General features: G+C 38.8%; 6 protein-coding genes across 6 annotated transcripts; 3 read left to right on the top strand and 3 right to left on the bottom strand.

Annotated features, from left to right (window-relative positions):
• The first annotated feature begins 213 nt into the window (after nucleotides 1-213).
• LOC111495130 (tetraspanin-11-like) lies at nucleotides 214-1,432 on the top strand. Its single transcript, XM_023145015.1, has 2 exons — nucleotides 214-717; nucleotides 877-1,432. The coding sequence occupies exons 1-2, from the start codon at nucleotides 214-216 to the stop codon at nucleotides 1,180-1,182; spliced, it is 810 nt and encodes a 269-aa protein (XP_023000783.1). The 3' UTR covers nucleotides 1,183-1,432.
• A 91-nt stretch (nucleotides 1,433-1,523) lies between these two features.
• Nucleotides 1,524-3,447, bottom strand: LOC111495129 (calcium sensing receptor, chloroplastic). Its single transcript, XM_023145014.1, has 6 exons — nucleotides 3,124-3,447; nucleotides 2,792-3,037; nucleotides 2,426-2,618; nucleotides 2,174-2,315; nucleotides 1,961-2,092; nucleotides 1,524-1,887 (listed from the first exon to the last, which is right to left on the bottom strand). Exons 1-6 carry the CDS (start codon nucleotides 3,340-3,342, stop codon nucleotides 1,641-1,643), a joined length of 1,179 nt encoding a protein of 392 aa, XP_023000782.1. The 5' UTR covers nucleotides 3,343-3,447; the 3' UTR covers nucleotides 1,524-1,640.
• A 120-nt stretch (nucleotides 3,448-3,567) lies between these two features.
• On the bottom strand, nucleotides 3,568-9,509 carry LOC111495128 (putative phospholipid-transporting ATPase 9). Its single transcript, XM_023145013.1, has 12 exons — nucleotides 8,555-9,509; nucleotides 7,861-8,466; nucleotides 6,409-7,751; nucleotides 6,217-6,327; nucleotides 5,860-6,136; nucleotides 5,678-5,766; nucleotides 5,465-5,579; nucleotides 5,187-5,396; nucleotides 4,973-5,098; nucleotides 4,792-4,890; nucleotides 4,475-4,666; nucleotides 3,568-4,376 (listed from the first exon to the last, which is right to left on the bottom strand). Exons 2-12 carry the CDS (start codon nucleotides 8,254-8,256, stop codon nucleotides 3,744-3,746), a joined length of 3,591 nt encoding a protein of 1,196 aa, XP_023000781.1. The 5' UTR covers nucleotides 8,257-8,466; nucleotides 8,555-9,509; the 3' UTR covers nucleotides 3,568-3,743.
• A 4,340-nt stretch (nucleotides 9,510-13,849) lies between these two features.
• On the top strand, nucleotides 13,850-15,317 carry LOC111495743 (protein MIZU-KUSSEI 1-like). Its single transcript, XM_023145908.1, has 2 exons — nucleotides 13,850-15,174; nucleotides 15,233-15,317. Exon 1 carries the CDS (start codon nucleotides 14,315-14,317, stop codon nucleotides 15,101-15,103), a length of 789 nt encoding a protein of 262 aa, XP_023001676.1. The 5' UTR covers nucleotides 13,850-14,314; the 3' UTR covers nucleotides 15,104-15,174; nucleotides 15,233-15,317.
• Nucleotides 15,318-16,271: 954 nt separating this feature from the next.
• LOC111495085 (DEAD-box ATP-dependent RNA helicase 51) lies at nucleotides 16,272-21,662 on the top strand. The gene is made up of 12 exons (XM_023144955.1): nucleotides 16,272-16,852; nucleotides 17,327-17,512; nucleotides 18,046-18,231; nucleotides 18,653-18,736; nucleotides 18,956-18,997; nucleotides 19,164-19,235; nucleotides 19,320-19,619; nucleotides 20,173-20,211; nucleotides 20,336-20,440; nucleotides 20,671-20,739; nucleotides 20,831-20,956; nucleotides 21,240-21,662. The coding sequence occupies exons 1-12, from the start codon at nucleotides 16,397-16,399 to the stop codon at nucleotides 21,420-21,422; spliced, it is 1,848 nt and encodes a 615-aa protein (XP_023000723.1). The 5' UTR covers nucleotides 16,272-16,396; the 3' UTR covers nucleotides 21,423-21,662.
• Nucleotides 21,663-21,885: 223 nt separating this feature from the next.
• Nucleotides 21,886-22,792, bottom strand: LOC111495090 (mavicyanin-like). Its single transcript, XM_023144961.1, has 2 exons — nucleotides 22,448-22,792; nucleotides 21,886-22,351 (listed from the first exon to the last, which is right to left on the bottom strand). Exons 1-2 carry the CDS (start codon nucleotides 22,644-22,646, stop codon nucleotides 22,020-22,022), a joined length of 531 nt encoding a protein of 176 aa, XP_023000729.1. The 5' UTR covers nucleotides 22,647-22,792; the 3' UTR covers nucleotides 21,886-22,019.
• Between the last annotated feature and the right edge of the window lie 117 nt (nucleotides 22,793-22,909).

Below are 22,909 nucleotides of genomic sequence, written 5' to 3'. Positions count from 1 at the left end.
CAGTTTAAGAATTGTTTTGTTTTGTTTTTCCATTTTCTTGAATCAGAAGGAAGACAAAAGTTGGTCTTGTTCATTCCCTCTCCTTCGTCTTCTTCTAACTAACTAATCCCTCCCTCACTTCAACCCAAATTAGCGCTATAATTATTGTTCATTCCCTTCCTTTCAATCTACTCGCATTTCACTCATTCATCTCAATCTCAATCTTCAACGACCATGTGCCGTTTAAGCAACATGTTTGTGTCTCTCCTAAATAGCTGCACATTGATCGTCGGCTGGATCGCCATCCTCTCCGCCGTTCACGTCCGCCAACACGGCGGCACCGATTGCCAGAAGTTTCTTCAGGACCCTGTTCTCATCGTCGGAGTCTTCTTCGTCGTCGTTTCGTTGCTCGGCCTCATCGGATCCTGCTGCCGCCTCAATTCCATCCTCTATCTCTACCTCATTGTCATGTTCTTGTTGATATTAGGGCTCATGGCCTTCACAGTTTTCTCCCTATTGGTCACCAATAAAGGAATTGGACAGGCCGTGTCTGGAAGAGGATACAAGGAAAATCGCCTTGGGGATTACTCGCATTGGCTTCAGAATTACGTCGTTGGTAATGCCAATTGGATTCGTGTTCGTAGCTGTTTGGTTGATGCGCCCATTTGCCGGAGCCTCGCTTCCAATTTCCACGGAAAACAGGCTGATTTCTACAAGCAGAATCTCTCCCCCATACAGGTGCCTCTTTTGCATGGAACCTATTAACATTTCTTTTTCATACATTAATTCAAGCCTTGGCCTCGCCCCTGTTGTTCATGATCCATCGTATCTGAAATGATATAATGAGTTTTCAGACGACCACCAATCTTGTCTAAACCAATTTGAATTATTTTGCAGTCTGGCTGTTGCAAGCCACCGTCCTACTGCGGGTTCAAGTTCAAGAACGCCACATTCTGGATAGTCCCTGAAGCAGGGCCGGCGGTGCCGGACAGCGACTGCACCACCTGGAGCAACAATCAAAATACTCTGTGCTACGACTGCAAATCCTGCAAGGGCGGAATTCTGGTCAACATCCGTAAGGAATGGAGGCGTCTTGCCATTTTCAACTCTTGTGCCCTCTTAGTCATCACTATCATCTATTGCATCGGCTGCTGCGCCACCAGAAACAACCATAAGTATAACAGATACAATGCCTATCCTTAAATTATTCTTCATGCTTCCTTCATTACCTTGTCTGTAGATTTATATGGTCACAACAGCACACACATGCCCAAATGATATAGCTGTGTATAATTCTTTTCTCTGAAAATTCATGTTTGTTGATGGGTATGTTTTTGGTGCCTTCTACTTGTATCACATACACATATGGTCTGTTCAGAATTTTCTTGATCGTCTGTAATTAAAGGCTATATACAAAAGTTCTGCAGCTATCAAGTCTTTCCTATCTTGTTTTCTTTCTGTCTACAGTAATTATACCTGAATTCTAACCTGGTCTTGAATTATTCGATATTCTGGTTAGTGGGAAGAGGTTGAATTAATCTTAATATGATGCTACTTCTACCTTTTCACCATTATCAACCCGAAAAATACAGCAAGCAGTAACTGTGGCCAGATACAAAGACTAAATCGAATCAAGAATTACAGCATGAATAACCAAGATTTTAATCAGCACCAGGAAGCAATTTTTGACCAGATGCTGTCAGTGAGGTCGTCCCGAAACGTTTGGTTGCGGCGGGGATGACTCGGGACGGCGAAAGGATCTCTGCAAATGAGAACTTATATGTATCTGTCCCTAACCGACTCTGTAACCAACCTTTGCTACCTAAAAACCCATCTGTTACAATCCAGGAGTTCTTGAAGCCAAGCCTTGTCAGTGCTTTTGCAACTGCTTTTCCCGAGTCCGAGTACCTGAATTTCCATGAAATTTAATGAACAAATGAAGTAGATCAAAGAAATCTTTGAGTCAGGTAAGATTACTCACGAGCCCAAGATCACTATATTGGAGCCTTTGTTAAGTTTCTTGAGATATGATATCTTGATGGCTGAAAGTTCAGCTTCTAGCTTCTTTACATTTCGGACAATGCCCCGCAACTTGCTTGGTAATTCTTCCAAACTGAAACAATTTGATGCAAATGCTGATAAGGTGCCCGCCCCCATATGAAATTTATGAAAAATGCAAGCTTGTTTAACTTACGGAATGGCAATCAACTGGTTCTTAGCACTGGATGGAAGGCGAGGAATGCCAGACTTATCCTTGTCTTTCTCGGATCGTATATCGATCAGAACGTAATTGCTCGACGAAATTAGCTCAAGTGTTTGAGCAGGAGAGAGCTCACCTGGTCAAGAATCAAGATGCAGAATTGTACCACCAATCAGACTAAATCACACTCTTTACAAACGAAACCTCCAAATCAAGAGGCATTTCCATAAAAGAGAGCAGATGCACCTTTGTAGCCACGAAAGCTGAAAGATATGGCAGACCAAATTGGAGGAAAGAGCAGGTATGCCACGGCCAAGGCTCCAGCAATTTCTGCAATTACAAGAGGGTCTGCCGTGGAGATTGTCTCGACAGTCGATGAGGCTATAGGCTTGGCACCTTCAATGACCTTCCCAGTTTGTTCCGCTGCACCTACTACTGTCTGCAACCATGAAAGTATTTGATATGTGAAGCTGGGTTTGATGAAAACAGTCGAACAAATACAAAAATCATCGAGTAGAGCAGACCCAGATGTGAACAGTCTACTGATTCTCAGCCATAATCTTCTTTCAAGTATTAAACTGAGTTAATAGCGTCCAATTAAGAACCACAGACCTTAGCAGCAGTTAGAACAGGCTGGGTGTCAATGCCAGAGCCCTGAAGTGCTTCGAGGGCTTTCTTTGAAGCCTCAGAAATTGTTGGAGAAGCAACCTTCAGCGCCTCTTCTCCAGCCTGCTTTACAATCGGCAGCGCCGCATCAACACCCGGCTTCAAAATAGTTCTAGCAGAGTCAATGACCTGTTGTGCAATATCAAAGAAATTCGAACCCGCTTCTTGAACCTGATCAATCGTCTTCTCCACCTACCATTCCACAAAGCATTAAACAACTGTGAGAAATTCTTTGTTGAAAACCGACCATTTACCTGGAACAAAAGAATGATACTTACATCATTGAGAGATGAAACGATTAGGTCCTTATTGAGCGCCCTAGCTTCATAGGGAGAGGAAATTAGGGCTAACATCGAGAGGGTAGTGGACGCCGGTAAGCCAACGGAGATGGGACGGAATTGAGATTTGGAATCGGATCTATGAGAGGACGAAGGCAGTGAAGGAAGTGAATGATGTGGGGTAACGGCGGAAGCTCTGACGGCCATCTTCATCGCCATTGTCGCTACCTCTGGATGACTGAAACAGAGCCACCAAACGTCGAGTGAAGAAGAAGAAGAAGAAGAAGAAAAGAGGGATTGAGGTGATGACTTGGCACAACACTGGATTTCAATTCGTGGCTCCAAATTCCCCAATTAAAATAATGATAATTCAATTATAAATCTTTTTAAATTTACTCTCAATTTAATATTTTGATTTTTTTAATTCTCTTATTTTCATTAAATCCTTTTAACCAATTAACAGGCGCTTCTCTTTGTTTGGCTTCAACAAGGAGCAGCAGAACACAAGAATCTTATATACATCTGTTGTATAAACATATCTATATATATATATACACTGAGAAGAAACTTCCTAGGCAAAAGTGTCGGATCTTTCTATGGTAAAGGATCTCATCAGCAGACTAATGGTTGTTGCTTTCTGGGATTTCTCTAAGATGCTTTGATGCTTTGAACCGAGCTGTGTAACCGACGGTTGTATGTCGTAACGACCGTTGTCTCACTACTTGACAGTATTCTGGGTCGTTCACGTGCCCATCGGCTTTTATCCATTGAATCATTTGATGATTCATTGGGAAGAATCGCATTTGAATGGATGCGTAGATGAAGTATGGAAGAAGGGAAGCTCCCAGAGCTAATAGTGTGAGGATCCAAAACGATGGCGCCGGGGCGCATGCCTCGACGAAGACCTGAAATGCAGTGGTTGATATGGTTGCGTTTATAGCTCCATATGCCATAAGGAATAAGTACCAGAGAACGATGCTGCCCCAGATGAAGAGATGTTGAATATATGTGAAGTAACTGATTGATAATGCCATTTGACAGTTTACAACCCAAACGACACAAGTGTACATGGTGACGCCCAGAATTTCCAACCCGACGACCTCTCCACTGCTGCGGAAAGCTTGATATTCGATTGCCCCGACACAAAAGAAGAAGATGATGATAGAACTTAGTAGCCCGTTGAACGCCCAACCGATAATTCGAACCCAACTAAACAACACGTTTTGGACACCTTCTTGGTATAAAAGTGGGAACTGAAATGTTAAAACACAGGGCAATGAGGCCTTTGACATTGTACTTAAGGTAGCCAAAAGATTGCATCCATAAGAAAATGGTTCCACGTTGGACTTACCTTGAGACAGTGCCGGGATGAGACGTCCTGGTCGAATACTCCCAATGCGATCACAGGGAGAGACGTAAAGAAGACGTTATACAGCGAAAGGAACCAGTCATCGAATACAGATTGGCCAGAGAACGATGCATACAACTCAAAGAAGAAGAGAGTGAACCCAAAAACAATGTTCTTGTAGAAGAAATAGCATATCTGCCACAAAGAAAACTCGATCAGTTCGATATCTCAACTATTTTACTACGTTTCATCAAAGTCGAGACTCGATTTTTCAAGTCTAAGAAGCTAATGTCGAGCACTATTTAAAGATCATATATTACCATGGAAGAGATTCTCCTGTAACACCAATGTCCATGCACAAGGAGCAGCCGTTCCAAATATCGAAACTGTGCTATGGCAATGTCGCTCGACATGACTGCCTGAAACTCAGAAGTTCAAAAGTATGAAACAAAGTTGTTTTGATCACATAGAACATAAAGTGGGGATCTGTTTCAAATTTACCTGCATCCCTTCTACACCGCTAATACCAATCCCGATATCCGCTTCTTGAAGCATCCCGACGTCGTTTGCACCATCACCGACTGCTAGAATGGTGCTACCTGTTTTGACCTTAACCAATTGGGTAACCTGCATTTGTGTAAGAAGAATCCCATTAGACTTCTGCTTCTTATTTCTTGATTTCACTGTCTGGAAAAGGGTAAGAAGGTATGCTTACTTGTGCTTTCTGTTTAGGAGATGATCTGCAGCAGATAACTGAAGCACAACCAATGGCAAGCTCCAGAAATAAGTTCTTCACATCGTCCTCCAGAGCGTAGGTGAGCGACTTTCCATCAATTATCAAAGCCAACGCTTCCGGGGTTTTGCTTGAAGATGCAAGCAATGCTTTTGCGTCGGTTATTTGTCGAGTCACGCTTTCCTTAAACACCTGAAAGTCAACAAAGTCCTATCAGTTCCACAATCCTGTCGTCCACTTTGTGAACTTGGTTTGATTACCTTGATAGCTGCAGATTTGTGAACCTCTTCAACTTGGTCTAGAGCTTTTCCTTCCACTGTCTCTGAGCTGATAGTGATTTGCCTCATTCCTTGCCTAAGTAAGCTACAAGCAAAGCTGAAGAAAGGGCGTTTGAGTTCGGGAACGAGAAGCAGGTTAGCACACCGAACATCAACAAGAACTACTACTCGAAAACTCGAATAGATTATGCTTACCCAATGTTGATGGCTGTTTCCATTTTATCACCAGTCAGCACCCATATTTTTATACCAGCCTGAGCAAGCTTGTCAATACATTCAGGGACCTAACAAAACAAAACAAAACAAAACAAACAATAACCTGTCAGTTCTTCCTCTTCGTGATATGAGTTTATTAGTTTCCATAACTTAATCCATACCCCATTTTGAAGTTTATCTTCAACTGCTGTAGCACCAAGAAGAATCAAATCTTTCTCGATGTTTTCTGTTAACTGATCGATGGTGTCGTCACGATCCGTGCTCACTGTGTTCTTGGCTTTTATGAATTCTTGATGAAATTTATTAAACTCCTCCTCTTTCAGCTCACGGTACGCTAGAACCAAAGTTCTTAAACCGGCATCGGCGTACTCATTGATGTGCACCTTTGTCTGTTCTTCAAACTCACTTCCATTCTTTGCAAGTCTTTCAAACATAACACTGCATTTCAAGGTAAAGGGTATATGAGAAAACATGTCTTTTCCATAAAGAAAATAGATCGCTCCTTTAAGTTCACCCACCTGTCAGCTCCTTTACAAAGTAGTAGTAGCTGTCCCTGTGCATCTCTTATAATCACAGACATCCGTTTTCTTGTGCTATTAAATTCCAAAACATCCAGGAGTTGATATGATCTGCAAAACCATAGCCATAAGTTCAATGGTGATTAATCCAAAGACTACTCCAAGCTGCAACAGATAAAAATATGAACTGACCTTTCGACTTTTCGGGCCGAGGTTGGATCGAACTCCCGCAACGAAATGCTTGTCTGAGTCCGTTCATAGAACTCGAATCCAAATTCTCTGGCTGCAATCACAAAAGCTGCCTCATCTGGTGATTCAGCTTCATATGAAATGTTTCCAGTTTCCTCATCAATTTCTGGCAATGCAGTATGACAGATAGCAAGAAGCTGCAGGAACTTCTGGATTACATCGGCTTGAGGCTCGTTCACCCAATTACCATCCATTATTCTTTCGTCCTTGAAATTGAACCCCTTAATGAACGGTTTTTCGCTGCTAAGACGTGCAATGTTGGCCTCTAAATTTTCAGGTAAAGTTGATTCCTTTCGTCTTGCAAGAGCTCTCTCTATTTCTGTAATTCCTCGTCCGTAAGCAGTCCCGCCCACCGAACACTTGATGAACTCCATTGAATTGCAGGTCAATGTCCCGGTTTTATCAGAAAGAATGGTGTCAACTTGGCCAAGCTCTTCATTCAAATTCGAGGTACGAGCACGAGCTGGCTTATCAGTTTCCTCATGGTACATGTGAAGATCTTGGTTGATGAAGACGCTCTGCAGAACTTTGACAATTTCAATGGACACATACAATGATATGGGAATCAAATAGCTAAAAAGCATCAGAGCTGTCAAAAACTGCAATATTGCCGCAGCTGGAGCGTTTTTGGGATTGTAATATATTGTGGTATCGTCTGGCCTAAGGTACCATCTCGTAGTTCTTCCATTTTCTATATCGTCCCTAGTCGAAACTCCGAAAAAAATCGACCCAGAAATTGATATCAAAACCAAAACAGCAAACAGGAAGAACACAATCCTATCCATCCTCTTCTCAATCTTGCTTCTCTTGGAAGGAGGAGCTGTTGAGTTCTGAATAACCTTTGTATCATGACCCGTGAAGATCACGACCCCATATATAAAATCCGTGTTTCGAAGCTTCGAGTCACGAAGAAGAAGCTGTTGAGGGCTGAGAGGGTGTTGCTGTTCTTCAAGCTCCATACTTCCCACAAAGGAATACAAATTTGCATTGGGGTCTTCACATTTTATTATAGCCTTGAAATTTCTGAAGCTCGAATCCTCGTGGAAGTTTGAGCTTGCTTCTAATGCATTCTTTAGCTTCAAATTCGTTTCACCATCAAGATTCATCGTCTCGACATAGCAAATCGCTTCCTCGTAACTCGACGACAGTAAAATGAGATCAGCAGGGAAGAATTCATCCTTCTCCACCTTAACCACGTCCCCAACTTTCAAGTCCATCCATTTAGTCTCAACAAACTCACCCTCTTGAATATGTACTTTCACTATCCTGTTATTCATCTCCATGTCCTGAAAACAATATCCACATAAACACAAAAACAGTCATGCCACTACAGATTTCAGATCAAAAACGGATATGGTTTCATAAACAAGCAGTAGTTCTAAGCTCAATTTGTACCTGTTTGGTTCGCCTCCAATCTTCAACACCCTCTTTGCCCATGGTGACACCAATAACAAGAAGAAGAGGAAGAACATTACTGATGGGCGAATAAGGCGAGAGAGGGCTAAAGGCAAGCAGAGCACAAAGGAGGAAATACAAATTGGCAACCCTTCTGAATTGCTCAAACAAGGATCTGGGGAAGAATGAAGCAATAGTATACTTTGAAGTTTTGACATAATTGCCTCCATAGTTGAGAAGACTCGCCTCAAAACCATCTGGATCGTTACAGTAAACTACCCTTGAGAACCCTGGCCCTCCAATTAATGACTGTTCATCTTTGAATGATGCTCTACCACAAGGAAAGGCATGAATCCTTCTGAAATGCTGCTTCCTTCGTCTTCTACCACCGCCCATTTCTAAGCCAACACCAAAAACAGCTCTCTTATTCCAGAAATGGGGTCTTAAAAACAATCAACCTGGAAATAAGGAGCCCAGAAATCAGAAACTCCCAAAAGGCAGTTTCTATGAAACAGAGCAGTTTATACTGTTCAAAGCTTCCTCCCTTTCATTTAGAAGCCCCCGGATTTGAACAACACAGGAGATGGGGTTTTACAAAACAAAACGCTGCTTCAACAAAACGAAGGTAGATTTTAAATGAAACCCTGAAAGGTAAAAACAAAGCCAACCCACAATGGGATATTGAAAACTCCACCATTTTGTCGCTCGAGCTGGAATCTCACGTCAACGGCAAAACCAAAGACTACCCACTGGAGAGGAAACCTATCCGACAGCGTTGACCAATCCATTTCCCCTTCTTCGAGTCAATAAATTTTGATCTCAGCTCAAAAGGGTACAAAATTTGCAGAATCAACAACAATAAAAATCTGGGTTTCGCGTGAAGGGCTCTGTTTTAACTTTCTAAGCTTCTTTATGAGGTGAAACTGGAAGCGATCTTCCAGATAATGAATGAACTTCGCATAAAAGTAAAAAGAGTTCGCAGAGAATCAGTAGTGAGTAAATACCAAGATCTGACCCAATTGGAAATTTCCTGCCTTAAAAAGAATTGTAAAAACCAACAACTTTTTTTCTCTCTTTTTTCCTTAAAATCAACGAATTCTGAGGTGATTCATGTCGGAAATGGAGACGAAAATGGTTATAAATGGCAGTTAATTAAGAATGAAGGTAACTAAACGATGAGCATGAGAGGATCTACTGAAATGTTCACTGAACTAAATGCAAGGAAGATAACGATGAACAAAAAGACCGCGGAAGAGGCTGCGTTGTGTTAGGGTCAAACTCGTCCATTCACATGCTTCAAATATTACATATCTTTTCTCTCTCTAGATTAGTCACAGACATAATTCTTATTATACCCAAAATACCCTTCCTTCTATCTCGAAATTACCTCTTAATTAACCATTTTTTTAATATATAAAAAGATTATTTGAATCTAATTTTTTTGTGTTTATATAAAGTTATTGATAAATTGGATTCTTTTTCCTTATAATTCCTGCCGGTGACGACCGTGATGACGCCGCCGACCCGTTTTAAGAAGCGCCAAATTCCTGTAAATATTTTAAAGAAAATTACAATAATAAAGTTTATTTCTTTTTCTTTTTTATGCTAAATTATCATAATATCTTCGGCCAAATTGATTTCTTTTGTCTTTTCTTTTTTTTTTTTTCTAATATTCTTCCTTGAATTTTATGTATATTTATGAAAAAGAATTATAAATATACCTTGTACCCATTATTAAGGAAGGTGACTCTTGATGCCACTCAAGAAAAGCATCAACTCTTTCCCTTTCCCTTTCCCTTTTCTTGATTTTCTTTTTTTACGCTCGCTTTAAAAATCAAATCACACTAAATACATACATATTCCGAACGTGTATTTTGAATCTTCTTATTTTCTAAATAATCGTATTCATTTAAATGGTTATTTAAAAAAACAAAAAATAAAATACATTATTAGTTATAAATATCCTTAAATCAAAATTATCCATTTGATAAGATGCATGTTTCAATGACATATGACATATAATTTATTTGAGTACTAAACATAAAGTGAAAGGAATTTGGTAAAAAGGCCACGAAAATAAAATTAATTTATTAATACTTTCATAAAGTTTATAAAAGAGATTTGATTCCATGCATGTGAATTATGGATATAGCATATATGCCTTTCCCATCTCACTCTCTCAAATAAAGAATTATTTCAAAAACCCTAATAATTCATATGGATCTTAGTCAAACCTTTTGCGTTGACTCCATTTTTCCACTATTCCACGTGGCACCCCCACATTGCAGCAAAGCCTTTTACCCCTCTTCCACGCCTCCTTGACGATCACGTACCAAAAAAAAAGAAAACCCTTTCAATTTTAATTAATTAATTTGTTTGTTTCTTTGAAATATCCGACGGATTTTATATAAATTAAATAAATTAAATAAATAAATCTAAATGCTCCAAACTGGCCACGTCCTTCTATGGTGTTAACGATGGGATTTCCAAAGACGGCAAAGTTGCACGGCCGGACGCCGGACGGAGCCGCCGCGTACGCGTTTTCTGGTATAAAACGTTGTCGTTTAACCAAGTGAAGCACATTGGAGACAAATATTAAGATTTAAATGTATATTTTATTATTATTTTTAAAGCTATATAAATAAAACAATCTTTATGCCGGGTTGTACTTTCATGTAACAATAAAAATACAATAATGCATGTAACGTTTATTAATTGTTTAAGCTTAGAAAAATTCTATGAGGCTGTGTGTCAATTTATTTAATTTAAAAATTAATATTATATTATATTATAAGTTAATTTTTTTATTATGGGACCATTCAAAGTGGTTGCGTGTAATTATAAAATAATATATCTTTTGTTTATTTATTCATTTAATTTTTGTTCAGGATATTCTAAGGTGGCACTGAAATTGATAATTTAAAAAATCCTTATTATTTTCTTTTATTTATTCGCCTTTAAATGATTCGGTAACCCTCATTTTCTTACACATTTATTTATTTATCCAAATTTACAAATCCAAGAAATTGTCGTAAAAAATTTCAAGGTCTTTTTGTGAAGCTTCCACTTTGAGCTGCCCAACATTCGAGTTGGGTTATTGTTAATAATATTTAATACTAAATTATAGTTTACCATATATATTATATTTGATATTTTAGTTTTTCCATTTATTACTATTTTCATTTCATTATAATTTATTTGATTATAAATAAAGAACTTTTACATATCGTTTAAGTGTGGTGGATTAAGCAAACATTCTCAGTTATTGTATTTTGGAAGGGTCCAACAAAAACCTAGTACATCGATAATAGATACGTACTACTTAGGGTTGAATTCTCGAAATAGTCATGCTTCATGTGAGATCTCACATCAATTGAAGAGGAGAACGAAACATTTAAGGGTGTAAAACTTCCCCTAACATACATATTTTATAACCGTGAGGCTAACGGTAATACATAATAGGCCAAAACAGACAAATATTTGCTAGCAGTGGATTTGAGCGGTTACAAATGGTATTAGAGTCTAGCGAGGATGCTGGCCCACAAAGGGGTGGATTGTGAGATCCCACTTTGGTTGGAGAGAAGAACAAAATATTCTTTATAAGGGTGTGAAAACCTTTTTCTAACAAACGCGTTTTAAAACTGTGATGCTGACGCGATATGTAACGAACTAAAGTAAACAATATCTAGTAGTGATGAGTTTGGACGGTTATAGATTTGTTTGAATCTAATGAATTAAGGGAAGGGAAAGGGGTAGGGGTAGGCAAATTTTGCAGGAATGAGGGATTGGGTGAAGGAGTTGGGTGAGGGTTGTAGGGGCCTTATATGTATTGAATGGACGAGATTAAGCCTTCATTCAACTCTCGCCATATAATAAAAACTTTCACATTAATGGACTGTGACAATCTTGAATACACATACTAGCTGCACCTTGTTTTATGTCATAACACATTAAAAATGATTGTTAAATGGACCAAATTCTTGAGGGTTTCAATTCAAACTATTTCAAATTCTATCTCCATACCTATGTTTCTTTATTATGTAGGGACCATGGAAGCTATTTTAATTAATATGGAACATGGAGTTTCATTTCATTTATTTCACTCCTTTTAAGTAGGAAAACCGGTAGAATGTTGCTTTTAATTGCTTACGCTCTCATATCAATCAAAAATCGCTAACTTGTCGAGAACATATTTGAAGAGGAGGTGGACTTCTTATAAATTTACCATCCTACCCACTAATGAACTACGAGGGAGCAGGCAAACGAAACGTACCGAGAACTCAAACTTCTCGACTCATTGACCCCATAATACTCAATTTTATTAGGGTTGAGGATGGATTAAACCAATCATTAGTGCAAGCCAAGAAATAGACTGTTACGCAACGACTAGGGCTCATGTCCGAAGACAGTAGCTCAATGGATAGCCCTTCTGACTTATGCTCAAGCTACTCTAAAAAAAAAAAATAATAATAATATAAAGTCAAATTAATATTAAAGGATTAGGTTATATTAATTTAAAAGAGAACAGTAGATAATATAGAGGCTATATGGTTAGGGGGGGGGGAAAACGGAAAAATTAATTAATTTAATATTCGTAATGAATCGGTTCGAGCTTTGACTTCATGAAGCACAATTCGAACTTTTCCTTGAAATAAAATAAATAAATAAATAAATACACATTTCAAACTGGCAGAATCCCAACCCGCAACGCCAACTATTTTTATACATAAACAAATTAAAAGGATTTTAAAAATTAAATAATAATTCATTTTTCGACGTCAATTTCTTCGTATTTTATTATATAATTATTTTAAAATATTTTATGAGGATTAAAAATGGCTTGGCTCAAATCTTACCCAAACCATTTGCTGATCTCAAACTGCTTTGGCATATCTACTTAGTGTGGCTGCTAAATGTCACCATCCATCTCCAAACAGTTGCTTTTTCTTATATTATTGTAATTTCATTTTTTAAATAAATAAATAAAACCTTACGTCATTATTATACTTATCCATTCATATTCAGACGACGGCCCAATCCACCGAGCTAAACCCCACATCTCAAGCCTCAGTTGGAATCAAAGCCCAGAGATAGATAAGTGCAGTCGAAGGAGACATCAGGGAGGCGTGTCCTTGGCGCCTGCAGAACCATCATGACCTCGTTCCCCGTTTTATGCTTACATTGACGATGGCTTCTCCATCCATGGCTCATTTTCCTCATCTTGCATCTTCAATTGGTTGAGTGGAAGTAGTAAGCTTGGACACCGAACTGGTGTGTCAGTGAGACAAGACTTCGAAGCTTGGCACTGACCTTAGAGTAGATTGTGAGATCCTAAAGATGAGTGGGTTTATAATAACGGAATACTATTTCCATTGGTGTGAGACGTTTTGGGAAGCCCAAAGCAAAACCACGAGAGCTTATGCTCGTCTAACAGTGAGATTCCACGTCGATTGGAGAGAGAAACGAGTGCGAGAGCGTTGAGCCCCAAAGGTGAGTGGACAAGTGGACAATGAGAAAGAAAACGAGTGTCAACTAAGACAGAGAACGAGTGCAAGGGCATTGATCCCCGATGGTGAGTGGACAAGTGGATAGTGAGGAAAGAAACTGAGTGCGAGGGTGTTGAGCCCCAAGGGTAAGTGAACAAGTGGATAGTGAGATCCCACATTAATTGGAGAGGGAAACGAGCGCCAACCAAGACAGGGAACGAGTGCAAGGGCGTTGAGCCTCGAGGGTGAGTGGACAAGTGGACAATGAAATCCCACGTCAATGGGAGATGGAAACGAGTAACAACTAACACATCCAACCCATAAGGTTCAATTGTAGAGGAGAATTACCTCCCTATCTATTTTGAACTATAAAGGCCGTAATGGAATCAACTGAAAAGGATTTAGTCAAATCATATAACGGCTATGTTTTTGTTTTTTCAAAAAAGTTTGAACTTTTCATCTGCCTTCATCCTTGTGGCTCATTGAACACTGGAGGTGTCAGTTACAGAAGTTGATAGATGGAATGTAGACTCCAGAACCAGCAAAGGGTATGAGGTTTCAGATAAAAGCCTTGCGTCATCTCTCATCATACTCTGCATCTCCACAAGACACAGCTCAGAATCCTTCAGAGGTTGCGTTTTCCGACCAATGTTCATAGTGGAACAGGGTTGTCTCCACTCTTTTGTAGCGTCTCAATCCTCTGCTCCCATAGTTTTACTTGTTCGAGATTAGGGTAATTAGCGAGTCAAAACCCCTCCTAATCCCCTGTCTCTACCCACAAGAAAGTGAAAGAACACTCACTTTGTCTCCTCAGATTCCTTTCTTTCCCATTTTTACATGTTTCCTGTGGGTCAGTGTTTGTTTCTTTTGTCAGGATTCTCTTGCCCTGCCTAGAAAATAAGGAACTTTGAGTACTGCCCCCACAGACATACCACACTAAACAGAAGAGCGCATAATCTTTCTCATTCATGGATTCCTCCACCTCCAGAAGACACTTCCACTGGACCCAGAAGGTTGGGAGCCAAGAAGAAGACGATCCATGCCCACTCCCATCCCTCAAGCCCTCCTCCGAGCCCGCCGAGCTGGACCCAGATGAGATCAAGAAGAAAAAAAACAGAGTCGTCTCTCCAGAGCCCCCACCAACAAGAAGGAAGATGCCAGCCGTAGCAGTTGCGCGGTTGCGTTCGGTTCTCGGGGTTTTTGCTAAAAATCGGTCGACCCTTTCACCGTGTCTGGGTTCTCGAGTCATCGGAACCCTTTTCGGATCTCGGCGTGGGCATGTACATTTTGCATTTCAGAGAGACCCCAACTCGGAACCGGCCTTTTTGGTAGAGCTAGCGACGCCTATTGCTGGGTTGGTAAAAGAAATGGCATCTGGGTTGGTCCGAATCGCGTTGGAATGTGATAAAGAGAAAGAAGGGGAAAAGAAAGCAGCGAGGCTTCTAGAAGAGCCTCTCTGGAGGACATTCTGCAATGGGAGGAAGAGTGGTTTTGCTACCAAGAAGGATTGTGGAGCTAAAGAGATGAAAATCCTCAAGGCCGTGGAGCCAATTTCAATGGGTGCAGGTGTTCTGCCAAGAAACTATGAAGCTGAAACCGAATCGCCTCAATCTGAAGCGGGTTCCGATAATGAAATCATGTACATGAGAGCCAGATTCGAGAGAATTGTGGGTTCTAAAGATTCGGAAGCTTTCTACATGGTGAACCCAGATAGCAATGGAACTCCTGAACTCAGTTTCTATCTGCTTAGAGTCTAATATTAAGGTGCAGCCATGGAAGTTCTGGGTCAAGCCTTGATGGAGCCTAGCTACATTGCTCCATAACCTTAGTGTAGGTGGGGGGGGGCAATACAATAGAAGAAGATGATGGGAGGAGGGGCCATGAAGGTGTATGTGTATAGTTTTTTGTTTAGACCTTTATATTTGATAAGACAAGGCGGGTGTTGGAATCAAATGATTGTGTTTGCATTTTAGTTAAGTTTTTGTTCTTGTTTTACAGAGACTCCCCAATCAAGAACAGCATGTTACAGGAGCATATTACTTATTGCAGGCAACTGGTTTTACTATTTTCTCTCCTTCCAAAAATGATACACATAATCTATCCATACTTGTATCATCTTCAAAGAAGAACTGAAGGAATCTGAAGATGGGTGTGGTTGAAAGAAAAAGATCCCATTTAAATCAGAGCTCATTTATGTGGGTGTTGGATGTTGATATAAATCGTCATTTGTCTGTCTAAAGTGTCAACACAGTGAAGAAACCTTGCATCTAGCCGGGCTTGACGTCTCCAAATTTGCCCAAGTATGTCCCGTGTGTCACCGTCATACTTGTCTAAGGTATATTGACACGTTACTTGTGTTTTCAACGATTGCAACTCAAATGCCTAATCTACCACATTTTGATTTTCAAGTTAAATTATAATTTAAGTACTCTAATTTTTTCTTAATTTTCTATACGAAAAGCTTAGAAATAATTTTTGAACAAGATTCCAACGATTGTCATTCATATACTAACATTAATTGATATAACAAGTAGTATATGTTATTACCATTTATGACTTTAGAACAATTCACCGAGTGCATTGCGAACCAACTTCGTGTGTGTATATATACATATACATATATATAGTATATACATATGTATATAGATATATATACAGAATCTGAAAAAAAAGTGTTAGAAAAAATCTTGGATTTTGTATCAAACACCTCGTAATTATAAACTTTGAATTGGGGTATTTTAGTAATTTAAGAAATCAAATTAAATGATAAGTTTTGTCATTTATGCAATAAATATTTTCCAAAACGTGCCACGTAGAATGAATTGAGGCCCAAAAGCCCATAATTCTATTTAAACAGTCCAAGTTGTCGGCCCAAATGTTCGCCTAGCGAAGTTGTTCAAGTTGCTCAACTCCGGTGGCTCAGGTTTTAGCTGATAAACCCTAGAAAACCTGAGTGGCTTAAATCCCACTTGCTTGGCGGGGTATTGACCTCTTCCCTTCACTACTTGTGTTCTAAATTCTAGGGAGATTCATCACCTCGAAGTCAATCCATGGTTGCACTGGACGAGAAAGTTCCCTCTTCATCAGAGGTTGAGGCAATGGACAAAAGGCGCAAGAGGAAGAGACCAAAGAAAAATCTTCCTTCAACGGGTGCTGAAGAATCGGAACCTCAAAATCCAATGAAAGCTGAAGAAGAAGGGGAAGGAGATGCTGAAGGTAATGTATCAGAGGAGAAAGTGAAAAAAGGTGAGAAGATGAACAAGAAGAAGAGGAAGACGAAAAAGAAGGGCGAGTTGGAGGAGGAAGGACATGAAACTGCTAATGATGGTGAGGGAGAGGATGACGTGGATGGGAAAGTTGAGAAGGATGAGGAGAAAGTGAACGAGAAAAAGAAGGTTAAGACTGGTGGCTCAGGAATTATGAGTACAGTTTCGTTTGATTCGCTTGAATTGTCGGAGAAAACTCTCCGGGCGATTAAAGACATTGGATTTCAGCATATGACTCAGGTGAGATTTCTGATTAGGCGGTTTTGTTGTCAAATATTCGCGCCAATTTTTTTGTTTGATAGAGAGAGATTTTCTATGTACAATTTACTTTTTGGCGTTCCATGTCTTGTTCGGTTGTTTACATCGTTACGGTAAATGTAGAGATTGAATTCAATTTCAATTAAGGGTAGAACTTTTGCTGATAACTATTTAACCCGAAGTACGCAAGTCGCAAGTACGGGAATGCTGAAAAAAAAAAATCTAATGATATCCAATGTTTTGATGTTAACTATAAGTAATATGTAATGGGGTAAACTTAACAGTCGAATATGGGTTGGAGTTCTTTTAATGAATCTTGCACTGGTTGTTAGGCTTCTCTTTAAGATGTGGATATGTTGAAACATTGATTTATATCTTTTAGTCGGTTTAAATTGTAGTAGCAAACTAATATATGGACTTGCATAATATCAAATTTTCCTGTCTTTATGAATGCAGATTCAAGCCAGATCAATTCCACCTTTTCTGACTGGCAAAGATGTTCTTGGAGCCGCAAGGACTGGATCCGGGAAAACCCTTGCCTTTCTTATACCAGCTGTTGAACTACTCCATCACATCAGCTTTACTCCTCGTAATGGAACTGGTGTTATCGTTATTTGCCCAACACGGGAGCTTGCAATGCAGGTTGGTAGAATTTCCCCCCTTGCCCCTATTACTTTTTAATGTTAGCTATCAATGTCTCCTCATATTGATGCTGAAGGAGCTTACAAATTTTTTTTTTTTTTTATTTTCCAAAAAGGCTTAATTTTGTATTAGTTGAAAGAAGAATTATAATTATAAAGATAAAAAGTAATTTATGAATCTCAACTCAGATTCATTCTCTAGATCTATCTTCAAAAATTCTATTTTGATTTTAAAAAAATGAAGAACTTCATTCACGAATGAAAAGCTCCAAGACGGAAAATAAAAATCTCTCTAAGCTTGATTACAACAAACGAACAACAAAAACAAAATTCTTAGAAGGATAATACGAACTCCCTTTTATATAAAAACCTATGGCATACGGCTAACCCCAGAAAAGCAAACCCAAACACTCTTTTAATATGCATAAGAAGCAGCTCGATCACTAACAACCTTTTTCTTGTTGTCTTCCTTCAACCTTCCTTACATTCAACTCTCTTGATATTATTACTGACTGACCATTTTCAATAATTCAGACACATGATGTGGCAAAAGAGCTTCTCAAATATCATTCACAGACACTTGGCCTTGTTACTGGTGGTTCTAGCCGACAAGCTGAGGCAGATCGTATTACAAAAGGGGTCAATCTGTTAATAGCAACCCCTGGTCGACTTCTTGACCATCTTCAACATACCAAGAATTTTGTGTTTAAAAATTTGAAGGTAAGATGGGCCAAATTTGCTTGCCATTATTGATGTATTTTGTTGGAAAATATTTTTATCAGTACCAAAGTAAAGATTGGATTCTTGAAATTTTGTTGCTAGCAGCTACTGTTCTGAACTTGTTCCTGCCAGCATGTGGTCTGCTTCTCATGTGCTCTGTTCTTTTTTTTTTTTTTTTTTTTTTTGTGTTATTTTTTTCAATCTCAATTTTTTGGATAAGAAACTCCTTCATTGATAATGGACGGATATATTAATTAAGTTGGTTTTTATCACCTCTAAAAGATTTTTTAATTTCCATTTCCTATTCTTGATGAGTAGAATTTGCATCTGAACAACTCATCAAATTATGTTTGGTAATTTCCTGTATGTAATCCTCAATCTTATAAATGTTACATTCTTTTCTTTCTAAACTTCTTTGCAGTGCCTCATAATTGATGAAGCGGACAGGATATTGGAAACCAATTTTGAGGAGGAAATGAAACAGATTATAAAGCTCCTACCAAAGGTATGACTATTCTTGTTTTGTTCTTTTATATATATAACTATGAACCCTTTTCAAGACTGTCGTATTAGTTACTAAAAGTTGCCACATCATTTGGTTGCCTTAGCAAATGAGGTTAAAGTAGTTTGAGTAGGAGTGCACCATTATTATTATGGTTGGGTCATTCTTTTCCTCGTGCAATACTGTAATCTGATGGTATTTTAATTTGAATCAAATTTGCAGAATAGACAGACTGCTTTATTCTCAGCAACCCAAACTCAAAAGGTTTGTGCATTGCATTAAACTTTTATACTTCTTCTCTCTTGTTTTCTTCTTTTCTACCATAATGTGAATGTAGTTATCATCTTATGAACTTCTATTTATTTGTTCATGTGAATTGATTTTGGTTCTCTCCATCCCCACCAATCCCCCCAACAAAATAAAATAACAGGTTGAAGATCTTGTTCGCCTGTCTTTTCAGTCGACTCCTATTTATATTGATGTAGATGATGGAAGAACCAAGGTAACATGATCTACTGTTATATATGTTAATTTAATATCTAATTCCTTGCTTCTAATCAAGCGAATTACATATATGTCGTTGTAGGTCACCAATGAGGGGTTGCAACAAGGTTATTGTGTTGTGCCCAGTGCTAAAAGATTCGTTCTTCTATATTCCTTCTTGAAGAGAAATTTATCTAAGAAAATTATGGTCTTCTTCTCGTCTTGTAACTCCGTCAAATTCCATGCGGACCTTCTTAGATACATTAAGGTCGATTGCATGGATATTCATGGAAAACAAAAGCAGCAGAAGAGAACTTCTACCTTCTTTGCCTTCAACAAGGCTGAGACGGGGATCCTACTATGTACTGATGTTGCTGCACGTGGACTTGACATCCCCGCTGTTGTAAGTTATCTTCATTTTTTCTCCCAATGTGAACGATTAAAGTTGTATTTCCTTGTTGATCATAATTTCTTGCAAATCATGATAACAGTTATTTTTTATAAATGGAAATTCTCTAGTAGGCATTTATTTTCTTGGCTTTTTGTAAGGTCGTTGATCAATCAACCTACATCTTGACAACACCTGCATCTACATACTAGTGCATATCCTCTCAATTTTTTTCCTTTTTTTTTTTTGTGTGTGTGTGTTCCTTCGATGTATTTTTTGCCCGAGTATGTGGGGCTCCTTTTAAAATTTAAGGTTCTTTGAGGGTGGAAGTGTCCACTAATACTCCGTCTGGATTCATTAAAAGAGATCAGTTCTGTTAGCATAAATCTTGGAAGGATGAGGAAGAACTAAATTTGTTTCGCATCTATTTTCATTGTAGGCTGGCATATTGAATAATGCTTATTAAAATTACTGAGTTAAAGGATAATAATTGTATTACATTTCTTAAAGCCATTTAGCTTAATACATATATCTCATTGATTCTCTATGCTCATTTCGAATGTCTCAGGATTGGATTGTGCAATATGATCCTCCAGATGAACCCAAGGTGCCTCTTTTTCCTTAATTATGTTTACTTCTCATTTATTATCCTTGTCATTCCAATACTATTTTGTTACTAGGTAATTCCTATACTAGTTGGGTTTAATGTTGTGTGAAATTGTTGCTTTCAGGAATATATTCACAGAGTTGGTCGAACAGCTCGAGGCGAGGGTAACAAAGGAAATGCCCTACTTTTCTTGATTTCTGAAGAGCTTCAATTTCTTCGCTATTTAAAGGTGTGGTATTTTCCCTAAAAATTTATATTGCATCGTAGTTGGGATAAAATATCTTCTTCTCATGGATTAAGTAGAATTAGAGGAAGAGCAAAAATAAACAAAGCTCAGAATTCCATACAGTTTTGCTTATGTCAAGCATGGCATTGCTTTGCAAACAAGCTCCTGTATACAATTCACTAGTGCTTGCCTTTTCTTTAGTTTGAGTGTGGTTCACGTTCTTCTATTGTCAGGATGCGAAAGTTCCTGTCAAAGAGTATGAGTTCAGTGATAAGAAATTAGCCAACGTGCAGTCTCATCTGGTAATTTCCTTGTCCTCTAAAGCGCAGGCACATGAATATGAAATATTAATCATCCATTGATTTTAATCCTGGAATCTCTTGAATGATGCAGGAAAAGCTGGTTGGGAGCAATTATTATTTGAACAAGTCCGCTAAGGAAGCTTACAGATCCTATTTATTAGCTTACAATTCACACTCTATAAAAGATATTTTCAACGTCCACCGCCTTGATCTCCAGGTACTGATCTTAACTTCCTTTCATCTAACCCATATAATGAAATCTCCGCACATGCATGCTATGATAATTTGCCTATGAGCCATATTTTTCCAACATCTTAGTGAGGAGCTTCGCTAACTAAAATTTGGTGGATATATGTTCAACAAATTAGTCTTTGTTCATTTGGAAATGATTGCATTATGTCACAATCTTGAAGCTCTCTGCTAGACATCGATGAGTAGATAATAGGGAAGAATGTTTCTATATATTTCACTTCTCACCTTATATAACTGTATGTGAACAGGCTATTGCTGCTTCATTCTGCTTTTCCAACCCTCCAAAGGTCAACCTTAACATCGACAGCGGTGCCTCGAAATTCAGGAAGAAAACGCGCAACGTAGAAGGGAGCAAAAACCGATTCAGTGAGAGCAACCCTTATGGGAGGAAGAATGGCGATGAGGATGAGAGACAATTTGTAAGATACTAACTGAAACCTCTGTGAGTCACACCATTTCATAGCTGAGGAAATTATTATTCTATCCTGAGTGATTCATTTATTTGCTGATATGATGTTCCTAAAATAGTCTGGTAACCAGATGCGATTTTGTATCCTAATATTCATAGCCTAAGAAAAGTTTTGACGCTGGGACGGTGAACTTGTTGTTGATTACATTGTAATGCAAAATTTTGGAAACTGAAACCGAACCCGACTATAATTTCTCAGTAACTAAGCCTACCAACTTCTTCTTAATACTTCTGAACTCTCAGTTACACTTGTTAGAATATCGTTGAGCGATGAGGCTCGTTTAGAGATTATTATTCAATATCGTTCGGCTATCCCCAATTCAGCTACAGTTCTTACTCTTAGCTTGGCACATCAATGTTGCACACAGACAAAGTGGAAGAAAAACCAGAGCAGAACTCGCAATTCATTCATAGCATAAGAATTTAAAAAAAAAAATAATTTGATGATAAATGAATCGAACCAATCCCATTCCCTAACACCTAATCCAAGAAAACCAAAAAACGAACATAGCCTCCCTAAAAGACCCAACACAGCATTCTAGACGACATCACAAATCATTCAAATAAGCAGAAACGAAGCAAAGAACATGAAGAACATCCCCAAGATTGGAGATGAAACAGAGAGTAAATTAGCTGCTGCAGCTTTCTTGTTATCATGGGGTGGAGGAGTGGGTGGGTGAGGAGGGCTGACAGGTTCCAACACTTTGATGATCATTTTCTGGCCTTTTTGACAATGCCCTGTAACCCCACTGATGAAATAGAACAGCCCTGGTCTGTCAAGTTTCACAACACTGTTGCCACTGTTGTCATAAAACAGAGGCTTTGAAGAAAGGCAGTCTTTGTACTCTTCCTCCGTCACCACCATCACCGAATCCTTCTTGTACTTGAAATCTAACAGCATAAAAGTTACACAAAATCACAGGTGAAGCTAAAATTCGAGATGGGTACTGGAAAAACAACTTGCTTTGCAGTATTTTGTGCACTTACTGACAGTGTCATGAACAGAGAATCTGTTGCGGGAGGCCCATTTGTTGTATTTGCCAGTTTCTTTTGGATCAGGGACTTCCCATCCATCATCATCGCCGACGAGGAATTCGGTGCTAACAGCGGAGAAGAAGTGGAAGGAGAGGAGGAGGAGGAGGAGGAAAGCTTTGAAGGGAGCAGAACAGAGGAGGAGGAAAGCCATGGTTTTGTGAGGGAGCAGAGGTGTGAGTGCAATGAGGGATTCTGGAAATCAAATTCAAATGCGTTAATAAATAGAGAGAAAAAAGGAATGAGTTCGTTGGAAATGGAGAGTCGTGGAGGAACTCAACAGATTTTGGCGGTCACCGTGAAGAAAGGGATTCCCTTTGAATTGCTGTAACTGTTTCGCCCTCTCTGTAGTTGAGTTACAACGACGGTAATATTTACAATAACAAAAGAAAAAAAAAATGCTTTTTTATTTTATAA

Source organism: Cucurbita maxima, unplaced genomic scaffold, assembly GCF_002738345.1.
Source record: "Cucurbita maxima cultivar Rimu unplaced genomic scaffold, Cmax_1.0 Cma_Scf00021, whole genome shotgun sequence".
NCBI classification, from domain to species: domain Eukaryota; kingdom Viridiplantae; phylum Streptophyta; class Magnoliopsida; order Cucurbitales; family Cucurbitaceae; genus Cucurbita; species Cucurbita maxima.
This window is presented reverse-complemented; position numbering and strand designations above follow the sequence as displayed.